Source organism: Astatotilapia calliptera, chromosome 7 (assembly GCF_964374335.1).
Source record: "Astatotilapia calliptera chromosome 7, fAstCal68.1, whole genome shotgun sequence".
NCBI classification, from domain to species: domain Eukaryota; kingdom Metazoa; phylum Chordata; class Actinopteri; order Cichliformes; family Cichlidae; genus Astatotilapia; species Astatotilapia calliptera.
In genome coordinates this window covers 45,266,015-45,287,612 of record NC_137428.1, presented here as the reverse complement: position 1 = coordinate 45,287,612, position 21,598 = coordinate 45,266,015, and the positions used below count along the sequence as shown (strand labels likewise).

General features: G+C 41.1%; 1 protein-coding gene across 12 annotated transcripts in view; it reads left to right on the top strand.

Annotated features, from left to right (window-relative positions):
- The window catches only part of LOC113026206 (suppressor of tumorigenicity 7 protein homolog), a 59,423-nt gene extending 40,123 nt beyond the window's left edge, over window positions 1–19,300 (top strand). For 4 of the 12 annotated variants that reach the window (XM_080304551.1, XM_080304556.1, XM_026174712.2 and 1 more), the window contains 14 exons: window positions 4,444–4,526; window positions 6,156–6,315; window positions 8,185–8,239; window positions 8,734–8,849; window positions 8,975–9,050; window positions 11,141–11,295; window positions 11,447–11,544; window positions 11,748–11,862; window positions 12,533–12,605; window positions 12,967–13,069; window positions 13,844–13,994; window positions 14,126–14,218; window positions 15,292–15,434; window positions 18,834–19,300. In XM_080304551.1, the coding sequence (XP_080160677.1) occupies window positions 4,444–4,526; window positions 6,156–6,315; window positions 8,185–8,239; window positions 8,734–8,849; window positions 8,975–9,050; window positions 11,141–11,295; window positions 11,447–11,544; window positions 11,748–11,862; window positions 12,533–12,605; window positions 12,967–13,069; window positions 13,844–13,994; window positions 14,126–14,218; window positions 15,292–15,434; window positions 18,834–18,929 (1,517 nt within the window). In that variant the 3' untranslated portion in view covers window positions 18,930–19,300. Of the gene's footprint in view, window positions 1–4,443; window positions 4,527–6,155; window positions 6,316–8,184; window positions 8,240–8,733; window positions 8,850–8,974; window positions 9,051–11,140; window positions 11,296–11,446; window positions 11,545–11,732; window positions 11,863–12,532; window positions 12,606–12,966; window positions 13,070–13,843; window positions 13,995–14,125; window positions 14,219–15,291; window positions 15,435–18,833 lie in introns of all 12 variants that reach the window. The other 8 variants (XM_026174714.2, XM_026174716.2, XM_080304549.1 and 5 more) reach the window with 3 other exon arrangements.
- The last annotated feature ends 2,298 nt before the right edge of the window (window positions 19,301–21,598 follow it).

Genomic DNA, 21,598 nt, shown 5'->3' with positions numbered 1-21,598 from the left:
GTAATTGCTCAGTTTCTGACAGTCTGTGTAGAAACTTGATATGATCATCTGAAGTATGGAGGTCCTCCTACCTCGTGTTTGTCTTTTGTTTGTGAGGGGCAGCATATAAGAAGGAAGCTGCCTTAAATTCAAGGTAGCTTATTAAGGGATTGGAGCTAAAAGGGTTGTTTTAGCCTGTAGATGACCTGAAGAGCTAAACGAAGGCCCAGTGAAAATAATTAAGGATTATGAGTGAGTAGAAATGTCACAGTTCACAATACCAGCTGTCGCTTTTGTACTGTAACACCGTTCTCAGAACAAAATTGCAAACAGAAGGCAGAGGACTCTTAGGGTTTTTCGTTGACCAATCCTAACCCTTTAAAATTTAAAATTCAGCTTGCTTTTCCCTTTAGGTTCTATATTTGGTTCCATTTTTGCGGTTACACTCGACAGCACCTGCAAACTAACAAGCTAACACAGAACACACCAGAAAGAAAAGTTTATACTGAAGGTAGATGGTTTCAGCGGAGTTGTGAGACCTCCCATTTGCCCATGAGACAACATCTATTTTCAAAGAACAAAATTTGTGTTGTCATTTTGAAGTTTCAATTCAAACACCAGTAAAAGCAAAGTTTCAGACAGAGCACAGAGGCATCAAGAGTGGCTCAGCTGAAATCTGCAGCACAAAACACACTGTTTCTTTGAGCCCAATCCTAAAGTGGTACAGCTGTAATGGTTAGTTTAGTTTTTATGTGCAGTCAGTTTGATGGTGGAAAGCTGTGCTGTAAGATACAGGCGAAACACATGATTAAATATTGCTTTCTAATGTTTCTCTTCTTCAATTTTTTCTTTTTAAATCGAGCCTTCTTATATGGGCTCAAAATGTGGTCATAAATATTTTGTACTTGTAAAAAAGATTTGTATGTGTAAAAAGAATTTGTGTGTGCGTAAAAAAGATTTGTATGTGTAAAAAAGATTTGTGTGTGCGTAAAAAAGATTTGTGTGTGGACTTAGAAAAAAAACCCCTGCAAGTTACAAGTACGGCTTTTTGACCCTATTTTTCTTCCCTTCATCTGATTGGTCAATGTCATGTCAATCACAAATGTAACAATCCAATCAGAGAACAGATGGGTTTGGCTGTCGAGGGACGCTTTTTTTGAACTGCAGGTCTTTGAAGGGAATAAATGCCCTTTTACATGCCAACCCAGCGTTTTCCTTCATCACCACGAAGGAAAACAGTCTGTGGTCGTCCGAGTTTGGTGATTTTTGTGTCACAGGTCTACGTGTTTAATACAGGGACTTCCACAGCCTTTTCAACAGCGCTGCGGACCGCGGGGTGGGGGCGGGCAGTGTTTTGGAAATGACAGTCTTCATTACAAAGCTTTCTTCGTTATGAGTTAGCATACATGTTTTTATTGAACATTTGAAGAACTAGCAAAAAAACCAAACTCTTGTAGAGGACATAAAGTCAGAGATAGAAAAGACAAGGAGCAGGTGCATCTAGTACAGGTAGAGCTGCTGCAAAAACCCACAGAGCTCAGCAGCCAGCGCAACAAATTCTGGATCCTTTGCTTTTAGTTAGCAGTTAGCATTAGCAGCGTATCCTGCATCCGATGTGAAAGGACTTTTATGCTGCGCACTGTGACTCACAGCAATGGTCCTGGGTCAGCCCTGACTTTGTGTTAAACTAATCCTAAAGTAATAATGTTATTTCTAACCACTGATATACCACAACTTTATCCTTTCAACAGCTACTGAAAGTTAGGGGACCTAGCTGCTATCAGATATTTATATAGCGATCCTCCAGCTTCAAACGGGTATCACCCTTCAAGGACCTGCAGTTCAAAACAGCGCCCCTCCGACAGCCAAACCCATCTGTTCTCTGATTGGATTGTTACATTTGTGATTGACATGACATTGACCAATCAGATGAAGGGAAGAAAAATAGGGTCAAAAATCCGTACTTGTAACTTGCAGGGGTTTTTTTCTAAGTCCACACGCAAATCTTTTTTACACATACAAATCTTTTTTACGCACACACAAATCTTTTTTACGCACACACAAATCTTTTTTACAAGTACAAAATATTTATGACCACATTTTGAGCCCATATTCTTATCCCATTGAGCTGTCATTTCATGAGAGAAGAGGCTAGAAAAGATTTGTAGATGTAAGAGTAAGAACAAAATTCAGTTGGTTTTTGTTAGTTCGTTTTTAACTATAGTTTTTAACTATAGTTAAAAACAAACTAATATTACTGGAGGCTATCAGGATTCAGGCAGTGTGGCCATCGTCTTGTTAAACCGTAATCAGGGTGTGTTGTTTTGCTTGATGGCTGCTAACACTTGTTTGTGGACTGACTGAGGGATTTATGTGAACGAAACTGTGTCTGAAAATCAGTGCTACACACAGTGAATCTGAAATGACTTACTGTATACAGTGCACCCCAAATATACAGACATGGACAAAGCTGTTGATACCCTTCCACAAATCAGACCACAGTGATCTCCAGTACAATGATCTCTGTATTTCACAATGACTCGTCTGCATTTGCTCACACGGCTCACTCTTCCTGAGTAACTGTCAAGTGCTCTTTTGAGGGACAGTGTCTCCACACTGCAATTCTCAGATCCCGGCTCGTGGAGGGCCATTTAAGAATAGTCCAGTGTTTATTTCTCAGCCTTTCTTGAGTGCTGTTAGCTTTTTTGGTTTTGGACCATTATCCCATTGCAGTATTTTTCACCTTGGTAGCCTTGGCCGTTCATTGTGCCCTGCACAGGTTCACTGTGCCAGATGCCCCAAACCCACCACCCCCAGCCCTTTCAACAGTGAGGTGTTATTTTCTTTTAAAGCATCATTTTTCCACCTGTAAACATAGAACTGATCTGAGTGGCCAAAAAGCTCCAGTTTTGTGTCATCAGTCCAAAGGACTTTGGGGCTTGTCAACATGCATTTTGCTCTTGTGTCTTTTCTGTCAGTAGTGGAGACCAAGTGTAGTTTAAAATGTGATGGATGGTGTGATCAGAAATGACGTATGTTGACCTTGGAGTTCAGCTTGAATGGTTTTGGATGGTTTCTTTCCATTTCCACATCATAGGAGGTTGACTGCAGTCCCATGAACCTTATATTTGTAAGAATAACATAATAGCCTTTACCATTTTAATGTAGATGCTTCTTTCTGAGCTCTGCAGACAGCTCTCTGTTGCTTTCTCGAGTCAGTGTTCTGGCCAAACATTTAAAAGAATCAGAGAAGATCATCAGGCATTTGAAGTTGCACAGAGGTCACGCTGCTGATCTTTTCGGTAAGGTAGTTGAAGATTCCTTCCAAATCTGCTGCTAGTAGAAAACTATGGTGCATGCGGTTCTAGCCATTCCCCTTTCGAGGGGGTAGGGACAAATAAGTAAATACTTCAGCCTACTCCTTTTCAAACAAATAATGGAATGATATTTTGTAATGATTGTGAAGGCACATGTTTGAAATGTTTGAAATAAAAATGAACTGAACTGAACTGAACTGAACTTTCCCATATTTAATCACAGTAATTGGAGTATCCACAGATGCTTCAACTGCAAATTTTAGTAAAATATTTCAGGTTGTTTCAGGCCATCGCTGTGTGAAGGGCTCTGTGTGATAGTGGAATAAGAGCAAACACTGATTGATTTTATTTATTTTTTGCTTTTAAATGTCGCGATTCAGAGTAGAGGCATTTCCCAGGCACTAAAAATAAATATTGGATAAATGAAGGCTTCTGTATGCACCTCTGACAGTTTCTTTATAGTAAATGGAGGAATGTCATTTGATTTGTAAAGGCTTAGCTTTGTAAACTGTACAGCATTTTTAATCTGTAAAAAATTTATAACTATTCACTTTGAAATAAATCCACTTGGACTGCTTCCAGCGGTGCACTCTCGCTAGAATCTCAACCTATAATCAGCTCTGTCAGTGTGACTAAAATGTAGGCTTTAAGAATCTATAGCCAGAGTTTATGACCACACTGAGAAAATCGATCTCTGTTTCTACTATATTAACCTTGTTAACAGTTATTTAGACATCATCCAGGGTTCCATTTTTGTGCTATAAATAACATTTCCGTGGCAAAGCTTTGCAAAATGCTTCAAAATATGGTATTTCTGTTAAGGCTGTCAGTTGAGCTCAGTTTTGTTTCCGTTTCCCTGAAGTTAAACTCTACCTGGGTTTCATAGTGTTGTGTAATTTCAAGTGTGAGCAGCAGGGTTCTCTGGGAAATGCCAAACACCGCATGTGGATGACATGTGCTGGAACCATAAATGTCTGAGTCTTTTTAATGTCTGTCTTTACCGTCTTTATTCTTCTTCTCTATAGACATGACCTATTTTTTATGAATATTCAACATTTCAAAGATATATTTTCAAAAGTACCTCCCCTGTGATGTAGAGGAGGCCTTTTTTAAATCTGTCTTTATTCTTTCTGTGTCTTCCTTGTAGTAAGCATGTTTCTCAACACCCTGACGCCCAAGTTCTACGTGGCCCTGACAGGTACTTCCTCCCTCATATCAGGACTCATATTGGTAAGATGTGCTTCATTCTTTATATTTGTTGATTGTTGAAGCTGATACTGGTTTAAATTTATTATAAATAAAGCAGTAATTTTTATTTGCAAAGTGTGAATGTTTAAGTTGGCTGCCCTGTTTATACTTAAGCATACAAATATCAAATATAAATGGTGTTGAAACCTCCTGCTGTGAAATGGATCTATTTTTTTTAAAGCAAAAATCACATCCTTGATGAATCTAACTTAATCACTGTGTGCTTTTACTTGACATTCTCTTCCATGTTAAAAGGAGAAAATTAATTTTCAGAGGTGGCCCCCTGGTGATTTTGAGCCTGGGATATAATTTGTTAGGGCTTTAATCACACATTCACAGGTCATATAAAGCTGAAATGAAAGGATATCAAACCTCATTTGGTCCTCCATGAGATTATCTCCCTGCACTATCAGTGTTTATTCTGCTGCCTGGTGCATCAGAATGCAACACACTGAATGTTTTTGTGCTTTTTAAATTACCGAGAACACGTGCTGGGTTGTTTTGTTTGGGATGTGGAAAAAGATAAGAATAGAACTCTCTATTGCTGTGCATTAAACAAAAGACGCTCCAAGTATTTCATTTCTTTTTCAGGTTCTTCACAGAGACGGCAAACTGTGTAACAGTGGTTGGTGCGCAGTTTAAAATAGCCCCTCTCTTAATTAACTCACTCTCTCTTCCCCTGCGGGCGATTGGCCAGTGTGCGTAGGCTGCTTGGAAATGGTGTTGAGCTCTGCACATGCTCTGTGAAATTATTTAGAAATGTGGACGCCAGTTGGTTTCATCGAAGCAATAGTGTTCGTTTCTCTGTAAGTGGGAGAGATGTTCCAATTTGCTCGTTTTCCAAGATTCCTGTAGGAGCCCCATCAAAATTTGTCATTTCCTCCTTCAAGCAGAAGCTCCACAGTACATCAGCTTTAGCAGTCGGCAGTCTGTACAACTCGTAAAATAATCACATTTAGATATCAATACTGGAGTCCTTCTAGAAGCAAATCTCACCATATGGAAATGCCTTCAGGCACTTGTTTGAGTTATTTTGAATGATCTAAACTGAGTTGGTCGTTAGTCACTGGAACACAACTGTGTGTACAGAATCACTACTCAAGTTAAATTTAAATTTTCCAATCGATGTTATTTTTTTTAAATTTATTTTATTATTGAGTTCCATGTTTTGTCTGCTAAATTCCATCCAATCAAAGAGCAGGTTTCACTGATTGGATCCTCTCCTTTGGCCTAAGGTGGTAATTGGTGAAGTATACCGGGGCCTCTGTGGCACAAGCTTGACTCCCATTGATACAGTGTTAATCAGCCCACACTCAGATTACTGTAATAAAGATGTGTTAAAACAGATGGAGAATAGCGACTATTTAAGCTAGCTGCTGGAGGTCTCAGCTTTACTAGCTAGTAATTGTCTTTACTTTGTTCTGATTAAAAATCGTGTGGCTGGCATTGAAAGTAGATTTACTCCCATTTTAAGCAGGTTAAAGAGAGAATTATTTTAAGAGGTGCTAATTTAAGAAGAATGTGAACAAAAAATGTGAACACTTGAATGTATCATCTTCATTGAATGAGCAGTTAAGTGAATGAGTTTCTTTCTGTCTTTCTTTCTTTCAGATCTTCGAGTGGTGGTATTTCAGAAAATATGGGACCTCCTTCATAGAGCAGGTGTCTGTGAGCCACCTGCGCCCCCTGCTGGGAGGAGTGGACAGCAGCTCTCCCAGTAACTCAAACGCCAGTAATGGGGAGGCTGACTCCAGTCGGCAAAGTGTGTCTGGTAAGAGCTACATTTGTGATCTGCTTATAGAAAAAGATTGCAAAAAGGTGACTGGGTCTCCCACCGAAAGAGCGGGGTGGAGGAGAGGGATGCCTGGATGCATCTGCTTAGACTGCTGCTCCACTAACCTGGAAAAACAGCAGAAAATGGATTTGTTTGTAGATGCATTAAGATCTGGAAAAATACAATTCTTTAAATAAATGTACTGTTAGAACTGTAAGCAGTACAAGGCAGTCTAAGAAATTAAAGCTTGTCTAGAAGCATCTTCCACAGCCAGAGTGAGCTGTGTGAGCGTCTTGACTTCTCCATTAGTGATGCTTTGATCTTGGTTAATCTGTTGAATGTATATTTGCTCGTCTGTGAAGTCTTTCATTTCAAAAGAGGAAAATGTCTCTGCTGAATAATTCCCTTGGTTCCTTTGCCAGTGATAAGGGAAAACGTTTATGCTACATAAGCATATACATAATGCAGCATGAGTCCCAGCCTGCTTTAGTCCAGACAGCCTCTGTCTATTAAAGAATCAGAACCAAATACGAGTTGCAGTGACAGTTTGGTTAAATGAGCTCACCCAGTCAGTTTAACGGCGTGTTTTCGAGCGTTCGGTCATTGAACTCTTTGTGGAGACGTGATGCAGCCGCTTTTGTTTTCAGCCAAACAACTTTGAGTGAAATAGGATTATGTGTGCTCAAGTGTACTAATCCTCCGTTTGCTGGCTAATAATCTGCTCTGTGAAAATCGCTCAGCTCAATTCAGAGATGGATGTCGCAGCTTAATATTTGTCTTTGTCACAGATGGGTTTTCAGTGAAGACCCGTGATTGATTAGTCATGGTTCTGGAATTGAATGTGGCAAAGCGTGAATTTTGTGCGCGTAGTATTGATTTATTTCTAATTTGACTTTGAAATTCGGTTTTATTGTCAGTGAGAGGCTTTTGTTTGTTTAGGCAGGACAGTTTGTTATTCAGTTAGTACAAAAATCAGTGAATAAACACATAAGAAATAATTTTCTCTGTTTAAGTCGTTAGTAATAGAATATGAGTTTTGCGATGTGTGTTGGGTTTTCATGGATATTTTATGCATCTTCTTTAAAAAAGGCAATCAAATAATTTAAGTGAGCTCCTTATTCTGATTTCCAGCTTAATTTATTTTATTCTTAAACTCTACAAGAGGAGCTTTGCATAACTCAAAATTCAAAATAATCTGTATTTATCTTCTGCTGGGCCTTGGTGCAGGTCATCCACTATGTGAAAGAAGACATTTTCTCTTTACTTTTTAAGCGTTTGTGCTTGAGATGACCATGTTAGTGATATCTCCTCTCATATCTTGACATCATAAAGATCCAAAAGTAGGCAGAAGCAGTCAGTCTGCAGTCTGAGCTTTAGGCTTCCAGGGATTACTGCACATTTGAAACTTTTGCTCTCATAATTTTCTCAAAACTGAATCCTGAGTGACACAGTGAGGGGACGTCTCAGCTCACGCAGAGCTCTTTTAGTTGGTTGAGCAGCACTTGTCATGTTGATGTTTGATATCAGCGCACTGTAAGCCACACATCTTATTGGTGCATACATATTATAAAAACCCATATAGTTAAGCCCTGTACCAACATCGATGTGTTCAGTGCCATCAGCTCAAACACAGGCTTGCCAGCAGTGTAGGTTTGTGCAGGAACCTGTTTGGTCACTGAGGAGTTAGAAGGCCTTTCCTCTGTCAGCCATGCTCTCACATAGATCCACGTGCCAGTCATGGAGCTGCAGGGTAGAGATGGCAGAATGCGCAGGCGAACCCTTTGAAGTGTGCCGAGTAAGCTCAGTGCCAACTTTGCCCTTGACGCTCATCACTACTGTTGTGCTCTTTGTGTCTCCCTTCTGCAGAATGTAAAGTATGGAGAAATCCACTGAATTTATTCCGCGGAGCCGAATATAACCGGTGAGTGACAACAGCAAAGCAACCTGCATCTGAAGTCCAGCTCACTTGGAGTCAGTTTTCCTCTGACTTTTCCATCGTTCTTTCTCATCTGTGTCTTCTCTTGTTTGCTTTTCCAGTCTTTCAGGTCTTTCTCGTGTCAACTTTCCTGCCTCTTGAGTGTCATCAGATTTGTTTTGGTCTTTATTTTCTCTCTTGTGCCTTTGTGTGATTTTATTTTTATGTCTTTCCCCCTACTGATTTGTCTGTCTCTATGTGCCATTCTTCTTTTGTTATCTTTTTGATGTCTTTGCCTGTGTTCCTTCTGTTGAGTCATCCCCCACTTTTTGATTCCTCATGTTGTAATTATCCAGTTTTTCTCTTCAGCTGTAAACTCAGAATTGTTTTCTGTTTGAGCTTTAGCAGAGACGCGTCATTCATTTTCTGTGTTTTGTCAAAAATGTGCCAGTCAGTAGCTTATTATTAAAGCGTGTCGTTCTGTCTGTGCTGGTGTCCAGGTATACTTGGGTAACAGGTCGAGAGCCGCTGACATATTATGACATGAACCTGTCAGCACAAGATCATCAAACCTTCTTCACCTGTGACTCAGACCACCTCCGGCCTGCTGATGCCAGTAAGCAAACACACATTCATACATATGCTGTGTTTATAACCATGTGATTTGATTTAAGTGCGGAGGGCGTAATGTGACCCCTTTGACATATTAATATGTTAATGTGTTTCTCTGTGTGGTGGCAGTCATGCAGAAGGCGTGGAGAGAAAGGAACCCACAGGCTCGCATCTCTGCAGCACATGAAGCTCTGGAGCTTGAAGAGTGAGTTTAAAATTATGTCATGGGTTGAAGGTATTAATAAAAGCAAATTCTAATAATCCTAAAGAGAGTCTAGCTACTCTGCAGCCCTCTTGGTAGATATTAAGGCAGTTTTCTGAGATCCATGTCTGAATGAATTTGGAGAGAGCCATGGTCTGTATATCAGTAGTCATTAAAAAAGAACAAAACAAGAATGGCACACAGTATAGACTGATAAAGGCAAACCACTAGAAATAAAACTAAATCATACAAGACAGAAGAGGGAAAATAAAGACTAAAACAAAACTAATGTGTAGAATTACTCGTAAAATCTAATAAGTCGCTCAAAAAGGGGTTTTTTTCTCCACAAGTTGTATTTCTACTGTGGATGCACACAGTTTAAGAACATTATATTTTTTTAACAACTCAGTATTGATTCCAGAAATTATAAGTATGTTAATCTCATCCACACAGAGCACTGAAAACAGGATACGGTCTAGCAAAGAAAGCAGCAACCTACATTTTACCACAATCAGCACCATGAAACTGAATCTCTCATTAACCTTGACTTTACAACTGCAACAACAGGATTGGCTCAACAGCCCGATCTCCCCTGATTTGACTGTTGGTCCGCTCTCTTTCGATTTAGTTTATGATCCTTCTGGAAATTCATTTTATGTCCGTGGACAGTGTTAAATAAATACAACCACAACAAAGAAGAAATCAGTTAGAGACATTACATACATTTAACAACAAAGCAGCAGGGGAAGGGTATCTTTAGCACTGCAGTGCTCTGCTGCTCTGTTGGAAATGTATCAGGCCATCCTTGGAACATATGACAAGACTTTGACAAATTCAGTTTCATTCCTTCAGAAGGCTTTTTGATATTTTACCTATATTTGTCAGAGCTAGAAATTTAGTCAAAAGAATTTTCCAAATTAAATCTCTTATCATCAAATTGAGTTTGGTCAATTTGACCAGCTGTATTTAACTGGTGCTTTTCTGATGGTTGTTCCAAACATATGTTGTGCACATACCAGATGAAATCAAAGGAACCTTTATATAAAAAATAATAACAAATGAGCAGACCATAAGTACTACATCTGATTTGAGTTTGGCCAGTCTTCTCTTCAGCAGTGTGTCTTGGGGCACCACTGTGATGCTTCCAGCGCGGCTGCTATTTATACATCTCTCCCTGGAAGTTTCACTGTGACCACTTTCAGTCAAGCATCTGTGTTGGATTCTGGATCTCCGCCCAGAATTGTGACCCTTTAATTTGAATTTCAGTTTGGGGAAGAGGATGAAGGTGCAGGGAGGAAGTAGAAGGATTATGAGTAGCAATAGTGTTGGTGTGCACACAATGGCCTGCGAGCTCAAACCATGAAATGTCGGTAAAAATACATTTTTATTTTTTATTTTTCTAACTTGTAATCACTGATAATGGCTTTATGCTGACTCCAGTTAGGAAGCTGAAAATCAAAACTAAGAGCTGATCGTATCTTTTAATATTTAGTATTTACATAATCCCATCTAGATGCTGTACAACCAAATATGCTTTTGCAAAACTAATACTATGAACTTCTACCAAAAAAGTAGCTCACAAACATGAATCAGACCCCAAGTCCCAAACACTACTGTTGCTTTTAGGTCCACACACATCAGTTTGTAATAAATTGGAAAACTGTAAACTGCAGGTTTTGTTTGTGTCAAGGGCGGATCTGAAGCTTCTCATCACAGACTGGCCTTCCGGGTGCTTCCATCATTCAGAGGAAGCCAGCTTTAGTTCTTTTCATGAAATTCAGGTTTATTTTTAGGAGCATTTGTGACAACCAAGACAGTGCAGAGGAACTGTGTCAGCACTACATGTTGCTCCCAGCTTGTATCAAGGCCGTGACTGCAGGTTGACTCAGAGGAAAACTTCTTTGATCAGTGATCTGTCAGACGCTGCTGACAAGCACACAAGGCTCAGGAGCATTTTTATGTCTCAAAGAAGCTGCGCTTTGTCGGCAAACGAGGAACCCCGCTGAGAGGCGGTAAATGAATTAATGAGTGTATAAGAGGCTATGCAGCAGGTTAGTTATTACTCCCTGACTTCTTCTCATCCCCATCTACAGCTGTGCAACAGCGTACATCTTGCTGGCAGAGGAGGAGGCCACCACCATCATGGAGGCTGAGCGGTTATTTAAACAGGCGCTAAAAGCTGGAGAGGGCTGCTACCGCCGCAGCCAACAGCTCCAACATCATGGTACACAATATGAAGCCCAGCACAGTGAGTGTAATCCATGCTTTAACACTTTTCCTAAGCCAGTAATAATCAAGCGACAGTATGAATGGTAGTCCTGGTCCATCTCAGCCTCTGTTGCATTTTAATAAAAAGGACGGTAAGCGTGATCTGATTGAGCTAAGTTCTGTTTTTGCAGGAAGGGACACCAATGTGTTGGTGTATATAAAGAGGAGGCTGGCCATGTGCTCCAGAAAGCTCGGCCGAACAAGAGAAGCAGTTAAAATGATGAGAGATGTAAGTACACAACCTGCCAGAAGAAAACCCACACAAACCGAAACACACACAGTGTTGTGCATTCATTTCTGAATGGGTTCAGTATAAACAGTCACAGAGTATTTTGAGGTAATACAGTGATGACCCAAAGCTCATGTCTGCTGATTGTGCATGTGTCTCCCCCTGTCTGGTATTACATGTAACAACAGTTGTGTGTTTTCCAGTTAATGAAGGAGTTCCCTCTCCTCAGTATGTTCAACATCCACGAAAACCTGCTGGAGTCGCTACTAGAGCTCCAGAACTACGCCGACGTCCAGGCCGTTCTGGCCAAGTATGACGGTGAGCGACACTCAGCCACCTGTGAGCAGCTCAGTAACTGTACTAACAAAGCTGTATTTAGTTACTTGAAGGTAGCCGAGTACAGACGCCACATTCCCTGTCGAGTGTTTGTTGTTCCTCAAGCAGCCCGAGTTATTTTAACAACTAAAATGCCAGAGCGGGGCCATTTCTGACCACATATCTTATACAGCAGGGCCGAATCCATACAGGCGAAAATGTAATTATTATTTGCAAGTAAAAATTGCATCTGTTAAGATGTATTCTGTAAAGCAGGTGTTACACCATCTACAGGCATTTGGCCAGGTGTTGTTTATAAGATCATTTTTCTGCCTTCGTTAGAGCACAGACGCACACAGGAAGTATGCATGGGGTTATCTGAGGATGCCCAGCATGTTCTGAAACTACATTTTTACTCCTGTCTATAGATATTTATATGACACAACTGGAAAAAGAGAGCAAATCACACTTAGAGAAAGTTTAAGATGTGATAACAAAACACAGGTGAAACCCAAACTCATTAAGTTCATTCACAACCCCCTGTGGGCATCTGCAGTATTCTTAAATACAGGCCTCCCCTCGAACTGTTACCTGTAATTCCAAACTTTTACCACATTCATTAAACTCCACCCTGTCCTTTCTGTCTCTGTCTGTCTTTTTGTCTCCTCCACAGATATTAGCTTACCTAAATCTGCAACAATATGCTACACAGCAGCCTTGCTCAAAGCCAGGGCGGTATCGGACAAGTGAGTATTGCTTTTCATCACATACAGTTCTTCAGGGATCTGACATTCCTGTACTGCTATTTAGTTTAAGATAGGGTTGAAAATGGCTCCAGGGAGGTGCTCAGTATCAATGAGAGAATAGCGATGATGTAGAAAGAGTGAGACACCCCAAGGTTTGAGCGCTGTTACTGTGACAAGTGAGTTTTCTGCCTGATTGTTCAGGGTGTGGCATGTATAATAAATGCTGCAGCTGCTTAAATTTAGTTTGTTTTTAACACTTCGTAAAATGTTGGTTCTTGCTTGTTACTATATCTATTCATGAGAGGTATGGATCAAAGTAACCTCATGATGTAGAATCACGACCGTCTGCGTGCACGTGCAGGTTCTCTCCAGAGGCCGCATCCAGGAGAGGGCTGAGCACAGCAGAGATGAACGCAGTAGAAGCCATCCACAGAGCGGTCGAGTTCAATCCTCATGTCCCCAAAGTGAGTTGAGATTACCACACACACACTTGCACGCAGATTGTTTGTGTTAAACAGAGATGTGTCGATAAGAAAGATGTAAATATGCCAGCTCATAGCAGAACTGCTCATTTACACGTGTAGCCCCTGTGTGAGTCACACAAAACAACATTCAGCATAAAAAACGAAAGAACCAAATTCAAGCAATACATAATGAGAAGTTAAGCTTGGTGGGATGAATCTTAAAGTGGGATATGTTGAGCATATCTTCTCTTCCAGGATTGACTTCCTTTACTGACAGTTTGTCCAAATGTAGTTCACCTATGAGGCACTTCTGGTGGGTGCTGTGATCTCTTTGCTACTGCCAGTGCTTTAATTTATACATTCACTTAAAAGAGGTGGACCAAGTCCATGTAAAACGTTGTTCCTTGTGTTATGTTATAACTGGGGGAAAAAATAAATAAATGTGCATGTAAAGTGATCCCAGGTCATAAATGAGGATCCAGTGCTGTAAACACACAGCAAACACAAGCTAATAGCAACCCCCGTCTCAGAATGATGTTGGAGCAGGAAGTATGCTGGCCCCAGTCAAACAGCTTGGTGTTCACACTTGGTGCATTGAATTGTAATAATGTAACTGTGTCATGCTTTGTTGTGGGCTGAATGTGAGTATTGAACTTTATTCATGGATATGCTGAGATACTTTTAATTCATTTCCTTTCTCATTCAGATGTCTTCTTTGTTCTCTCTCCTTGTCTTCCTTTGTTCCTCTCTCCTCCTGCTCCTTGTTCCCATCAGTACCTGCTTGAGATGAAGAGTCTGATTCTTCCTCCAGAACACATTCTGAAAAGAGGCGACAGCGAGGCCATTGCCTACGCCTTCTTCCACCTACAGCACTGGAAAAGGGTGGAGGGGGCACTCAACCTTCTGCACTGCACCTGGGAGGGCAGTAAGTACATGCTAACACACAAATACTGTAAACTGACAGTATTAAAATTTTAGTGGTGATTATTTCTGAACACGAATGATTCTGGAGCTCGTTGTTAATTATTAATTGTTCGTGTTTTTGTGTGTTTGTAGCTTTCAGAATGATCCCATATCCTCTGGAGAAGGGTCACCTGTTCTATCCTTACCCCATCTGTACAGAGACGGCAGACAGAGAGCTGCTACCCAGTAAGAGACGCTCTGACATGCACGCGCACACTGTGCAATGCAGTCAGGGCAAAAATGTTATATTATATATATTTTTTAGGGAACTTGTTGTAAATTTCTGTGTTTAAATCCCTTTAATTAATTTTGGGAGTTTGTAAACTTTGAAGAAAAAAATGCTTCATGTCAAACATCTGTGCTGAAAAAGCTGTTTTGTTTTTTTAAAGTTACACTTTAATTTGAGAATTTGGCTCACAGAGTGTGTGTGTGTGTGTGTGTGTGGGAGGTTGATTGTGAGTGTTGTCTTGATGTCTGCCCAGAAGCTTGTCTGTCTTCACTCACAAACCCTTCATTGATTGAGCTGGCCTACAGCCACGAGAAGCAGCACAGTGGTCTGTCTGTGTCTCTGAAAAGACATGCATGTTTATTTCAGCTAATTAAAATTGAACATAAATAAGAAATTAAATTGTGAATCAATGTGCCAAACATGACAGCATGCTATGTGTTAGACTTTGTGAGATGTTTGACCTTGTTAAACTTCCTCAACAGAAAAGGTTGCCTTCGTTGTTTTTCTTTAGAATACCTGCCCTCAAATTTGCCATCTTGTTGATAGTTACCCAGTAAAAGCCAGAAAGATGAACTTTGCTTTTAGAAAAAATGATTTGGTTGAGAACATCATGGAGAGTTGTGATACCGATTGTAATGTGATGGGAGGACTGTAAGTCTGACTGGTACATGCCCATACTGTCTGCTCCTTTTAAGGGTTCGTAACCACATGTGCACATTTGATATAGCTACATTTCATTTTTAGTGTCAGGGCTGCCACGTCTTGGATAAAGTTGAAGCGTAGGACACTTAATGAGCTCCTTTGAAACTTAAAATAAGCAGCGTTTGGTAGCTTAGTCATGAAGCATCTAGTGCTGAGAACTGACGCGATCCTCGAAGATGCTGGTGGATGTCTACCACAAGAGAGTGTTACTGTTGATTTTGAAAATAAACAAATCAGCCCCCAGTGAAGGTTGTGTTGAGGAGTAAGAGATGTAAATGTCGTACTCTGAACTAATATTGTGTTTCTGTGTGTCCGTCCTGCGTGGAAGCAGTGTTTCACGAGGTGTCGGTCTACCCGAAGAAGGAGCTGCCCTTCTTCATCCTCTTCACAGCTGGTCTCTGCTCCTTCACTGCCATGCTGGCTCTGCTCACACACCAGTTCCCTGAACTTATGGGAGTGTTTGCTAAAGCTGTAAGTGTATACACACACACACACACACACACAGGGGGAAAAAATGAGGAGAAAACTTGAATTTCACAGATAATGTCCAGATTACTGTGTCCTTCTCTGTGAAGAGTCTTCAGAGAATAACTCGGTGACCTTTGACCTTTTCTCCATAGCTTTATTTTCATTAAAAAAACAAATTACCGGGTGAAATAACATACTGGATGACTTCTGACCTTTTTGCTTGTGCTACCCTCAGCGGCTGCATTCTTTTTGACAGTGAGTTAGACGTGCAGGCTTTTATCACAGATAGAAACATAGAAAGAATCTGTTGAAGTCACACAGTTCAATGGTTAAATGGGTGTCGTGGACCAATGGGGTAAGGACTGTACTGGCTAGAGGAGACAATAAATCCCATGACTGTGTAGTGCTTGGTAGCTTAAGCTAGGACATTATAGCACAATTTATTAGTAGATTATATGAAACTTTAATATGATGTGCAAAATAATAAAAATAAACGTCGTGGACTACACCCTGTGGTTCCTGTTTGGACTCATCCTTGGGTGCTACAGGTATCACAGTGACAGGAAGGGGCAGCAATGGCTGTCAGCCTGCAGCAAAACAGAGTAGAAATCTGAAAGATGTAAAGGTCATGGAGTAAACAAACAGTTTCTGTGCACACAGGCAGTTTGTGTTTTAGCTGTGAGTGAAAAGAGAGCGCTCCTTCCACACTGGAAAAGGTAGCATGACAAATGACTCTTACAGGCTTTTAAACACATGTGGTTTGTAACACACTTCTGGTGTCAGCTCGTGCATGTCCATCAGAGGAAACATGCTTCAGCTCCACCAACAGCTATACATGTGATAACTTCACCATGCTCACATATTATGTGTTATTTGCACATGCTCCTAAAAACAATGTGCATTTTACTGTTCTCTTGGATCTATTTTTAATCACAAACGTGGGAGAATTACTCACAGTTTTGAGCTCTCCTCCACAAGTGTTGTCTTGCAACTAGTTTCAAACACACTGCCAGCAGTTGCCCCATCCATCCATCCATCCAGCTGGAGGAAATGGCCAGGGTGAGGAAGTTCCTCCTGAATGACTCAACTTCTCACCCAACCTCTACAGCTAAACACAGCTACCCTTCAGAGAAAACTCATTTCTGTTATTTCAGTCATTATTCAGAGCTTGTGAGCAACGGTCAGGGCAGAGACATCGATTGACCGGTGAATCGTCAGCTTCGCTTTTAGACAGAGCTCATTCCACCCATGGATTGAGGTGATCCCTGCTACTGTATATCGAGCCAGTATCTCTCAACCTCACCAGACTCCACCAGGGAGGTGAAGTTCAGTGTCCTAGTAGCCAGCCTTAGCACCCTGGAATCAGACTTACTCTGCCCCTCATCTGATTCACATGCTCACCTCATCGGTCTCTTTTATGTGAAAGTATCAACAGGATCCAACTGATAGAAACACCTATAGTAGCCAAACATCTTCCCCCATGTACTTTTTTTCAATTGTTGTTGTTCTGGAGCAACCTTCACACATCCATCTTTTATATGAGCAGCCAGTGGAGGGCGCTGCCCACCCTCTGCCTCCTCCTTTAAGCCTGCAGCTCTGTGCTGCTCCCCTGGAATGTGGGTGAGGTCATCTCTCCACCCTGATGTGACACTATCAGCAGATACCATCTACCTGCTGAGAGGTAGATCATTGCAAGGAACACATTGCATGTATTTATCAGTGAGTCTGAAACCAGGAATAATTACATACCTGCTTATGTTAGTTTAAATCATTTATTGAAATCATAAATAAAAAGTATTTTAAAACGTATGCTGCTCAAACACTAAGACATACCAGATCACAGTAATGCTAATCACAGATGCTGGTGGTTACTGCAGACTTGATGTTTTATGGGGAACCTTGAATGGACAGATGAGGCCTTTCTAACAGTTTTTGGAATGTTTTCCGACTAAAGTTGACTCCAGAAAAACTTAACAGGTGGCTTCCAAGGAGAATACATAGCTACTGGCTACGTTTACTTTTTGATCTCATAGATCGATATTTAAATTCCACATTTGTTCAATGATTCATTTTAATATCTGAATAGATGAAATGATCAGTACATCAACTTGCTTGGGTAAATAAGTCGGGTTCCCACTGTGACTGAATGTAAAAGCAGCACAAGAGCTGCTAAACGTATAAGTCACCAGTGATTCCCTAGACCAATAAAACTTCATGCTAACATGGTGTCTTGGACAGGTCTCTCCCTGCCGCCCACACTGTTCAAACACTACTACACACATTTACTTTGAAGTGCTCTTTGAAGCTAAAATGGAGATGTGAGATCTGATGTGTGAAGCAATCCTCAAACCACCAGCTGCCCAGCTCACACATGCAGGTGGAGTCTCTTTCTGCCCCCCCCCCCCCCGCCCAAAAAAAAAAAACCCCTCTTCGTGACCTTTATCTGACATCTAAGACAGTAGGAACTTCCGTGAGCTGCTCAGGTGGAGCCCCTATCACCCCTCACCTCCTCCTTGCTAGTTGTTGTCAGACTGCCAATCTGAGAATGAGGCCTGAATTGCACTGATGGAGGATTCATGCTGCAGAAGTGGAAAGTTTATTTGTTCTCACAGCTGAAAATAAAGGAAAATCCCCCAAACCTTCAGATAATTCAGACACACGGTTATGCAGCCTTTTTCTTATTTGTCAAAGTTTGACCTGCCATCGACAGCTGCTGACCTTTCCCGTCTTTATCAAATGTGGTCCATATTTTACAAAATTACCTCCATGTTTTGCTCAGCTTGTACTGAAACCCCCAGTTGAAACCAGGAAGTCATCAAGAAAGTGTTTGTTGATGTCACAAGTTAAGGGAGTGCCCCCTGCTGACTGTTAGACAGTACTGCAACATTGAGAAGCAGTGTTCATCTTTTATGTACAGGTGATATACACAGCCACCACCCTATCCTGCCGGCTTAGGCACTCTTTAAAATGTTTTTTGTTTTTTAAATGTCAGTTCAAAGTTTATATTAACCATCCAGATAAATAGCACATTGTCTACAAACCAAATATTAATATAAATTAATTTGGGAGTCTTGCTATCAGTTGTCCATTTATAAACAGCAGTCAGGGAGACATGTTATCAGATAGTATGAACCTGACTCCATCTACACACCACAGCTCTGTGAGGGATGCAGCACCTATGTAAAATTGCTTTTATTAGATAACAAAAAAAGCGCTTAAAGTGGTGGCTCGATACACTGCTGCGTGTCTCCGATACAGTTTTGTTCCATCTGGTAGAATCGGATGCAGTCAGTTCCTGTGGCCACATTGCAGCCAGAATGCAGCGTGGTGTATTTCAGGGAAAAGATGCTGGCTGCCCTGTTAACATTCTGTTTGTGTGACTGTATTTGTCTCTCTTTGTAGTTCCTCAGCACACTGTTTGCTCCTCTGAACTTTATCATGGAGAAGGTGGAAAGCATCCTGCCATCCAGCCTCTGGCACCAGCTCACCCGCATCTGACCCCGACCGACAGAAGGGCCGACCGGACCAGGAATCAGACCCAGGACCAGCACCAAGAGCAGACCTCTATCTGGACAGAAACAGCTGAACTGAAATCCAGAACACTGCAGTGGACTAGACTGACGCGCCTCTGTGCCAAGTTCAAACCAAACCGAGAGCAGATGGGAATCCGAGGAGAGGCGCGAAACAAAAATGCTAAACAACACCCAAAATTGGTTTTGACTTTATTTGATATGTTTGCATTTCTTTGGGTTATCAGTCATTTAAAGCTGTTCTTTTGTTGTACAAAAAGAGATGATCAATTGCCATCATTAAAAAGGTGAAAAGGAAAAAAAATACAATAAAGGACTTTTTGTGTATTGCTGCAAAAATGCAGTGTTTTTACTGGCTGTCCCACATACTGTGAAATCAGCTGACCTTGATACCAGCACCACCAGATACAACCGGCTGGGTTTTGTTTCTCTGCAGGATCCATCACATATTTGGAGCGTTCATTCTCAAACTAAAAGCTCACTCCACAGTGGAAAAGTTGTTCCTGCAACTGCTGAAGCTCCACGTCAGCTTATTGCAAGTCCATCGTCATCGAGTTTGATGGTAAAATGCTCAACTAAACAGCATTAGAAGACACATTCACAGCCTGGTACAACAAACAGTTTTATTTCTCTATAGTTTTCAAATGTATCCCACAACTTTTATACAGCGAAGCTTAAGCTGTTGTGCAAGCCTGCTTCCATTTGCAGTCCACTCACTGTTGGTGACTGTTGGAGCGTTTTGATGGAATTATCAGACAGTTGTTGTGGCTTTCAGTGTGGTGTAAAAAGTTTGTGTTGCAGGTATTGTGAAGTGATATGTTTAATAGTAACTGCTTGCTAACCAAGCTTGCATGTGCTGTCTGACTTAGACATCCCAGATATAGCTCTGAATACAAGTCAACAACTCAGGTCCTTTCCCACTAACCCAGTGCCCAGTCCTGAACTGGTTCTGCATATTTGCACCATTCAAGGATTTGCTGGTCCCTTAGGGTTGGTGACGTCATTAGTTATGCAGATTGTCTCCACTGCGATTTCCTTCCCACAGAAACGACCTAAGCAATGCTCAAGCATGTCTGGATGTGTACCAGCTTCCACAAGGTGCCAAAGCAATGCATCTTAATGATGAACTGTGACTCAGACCTCATCACCAGGGTGCATTAATCTAGCTAAACAAGCTGCTTGAGAAGTTTGTCCAGTTAACAGAACACTAGTCAGAGAAATCAGAATCTATTCATGTGTTTTTGTTCATGAGACTCTTTAAATCTGGACACAGTGTAAGTTTAAACCATTTATTCTGTAGAGTTCAGTTGTAAGGCTTATATTTTAATCTTACACAGCTGATGTGCAATTTACAGACAGGACATGTATTACATCTAATGAAGCAACTGGTGAGAACAGCTGCTAGTTTGCTTTACTTGTATTCCTCAGTGTATAATGACTGCTCAGGCCGCCGCCTCTCCTGTTTGTCACTGATGATGTTTGATTTCACAGAGTCCTGCTTGAATATTGCTCCTTAATCTAATATTGGTAGCAGGCACAATAACAGTGAAATGTAAACAGAGGTCCTAGTTATTAACACATTTCTAAGAAACAATGACAAAATGCGCATTTTAACTACAAGAAAAAGCATTTCTGATTATTTTTTTCTAGTTCTAGATATTTTAACTGTTTTCAAGCATTTATTTTAACAAGATGTTGACTACAATACCCCTTAGACTATCTTAATGATCAGTTACTTATAGTGATTTTCCAGAACAAGGCTGATGTGCAGAGCTGTAACACAGAGGGATAAAGCTGATGAATTATATCTCAAAGCAATGGGAAAGAGTTGTTAAAGCTAAGTTATGAAGAGAGGTAATGATGAGTGAGCAGCATTCTGCTGAGAGAGCGCACTACAAATATGTTTGCTTTGAGAGTGTTGACAGAAGTATAGAGGTCGAAGGGAGTAGCACTGCGTCTTTGTGGACCTAGAGAAGGATATAAGGGCCCAAGAGAGGCACTGTGGTACTGCACGAGGAGTGTCAGAGGATTATGTGAAGCTGGTGAAGGACGTAGGAGGACTGTAAGAGTGCCAGATAGGTTCAAGGTCAGGGATTGACTGAACCCTTTCTTGTTTGCAGTGATGATGGAGAGGTTGACAGATGGCACTGATCTGTAGTGAAAGTAGGGAACAGGTGGAGGTATGCGCTGGAGAGAAGAGGGATGAAAGTCAGTAGACAGAATCCAAGTGTGTGGAAGAAAAGGGAACTGGTAGAGCAGTGAAGCTGCTTTAAATAGCCTGCAAAGCAATAGAGTGCAAAAGAAGAGAGTGCAGGCAGGGTGGAGATAAGTGTTGGGTGATTTGTAACACAGGGATACAAATCACCCAGGCTTACAAGGAGGTAGTGAGACCTACTACGATGCAGTTTGGAGATGGTGGGACTAACAAGAAAGGAGGTAAAACTGAATGAGGTTGAGTTGAAATATTTTCCATTGTGAATGACCAGGATGAACAGGATTAAACGATTATATCAGAGGGTTGAGCATTTTGGAGACAAAGTTAGAGAGGCAGGGTTGAGATGGTTTGGACATGGGCAGAGGAGAGATGGTGGATATACTGGATGAAGAATGTTGACTATGGAGCACAGAGAAGATTCA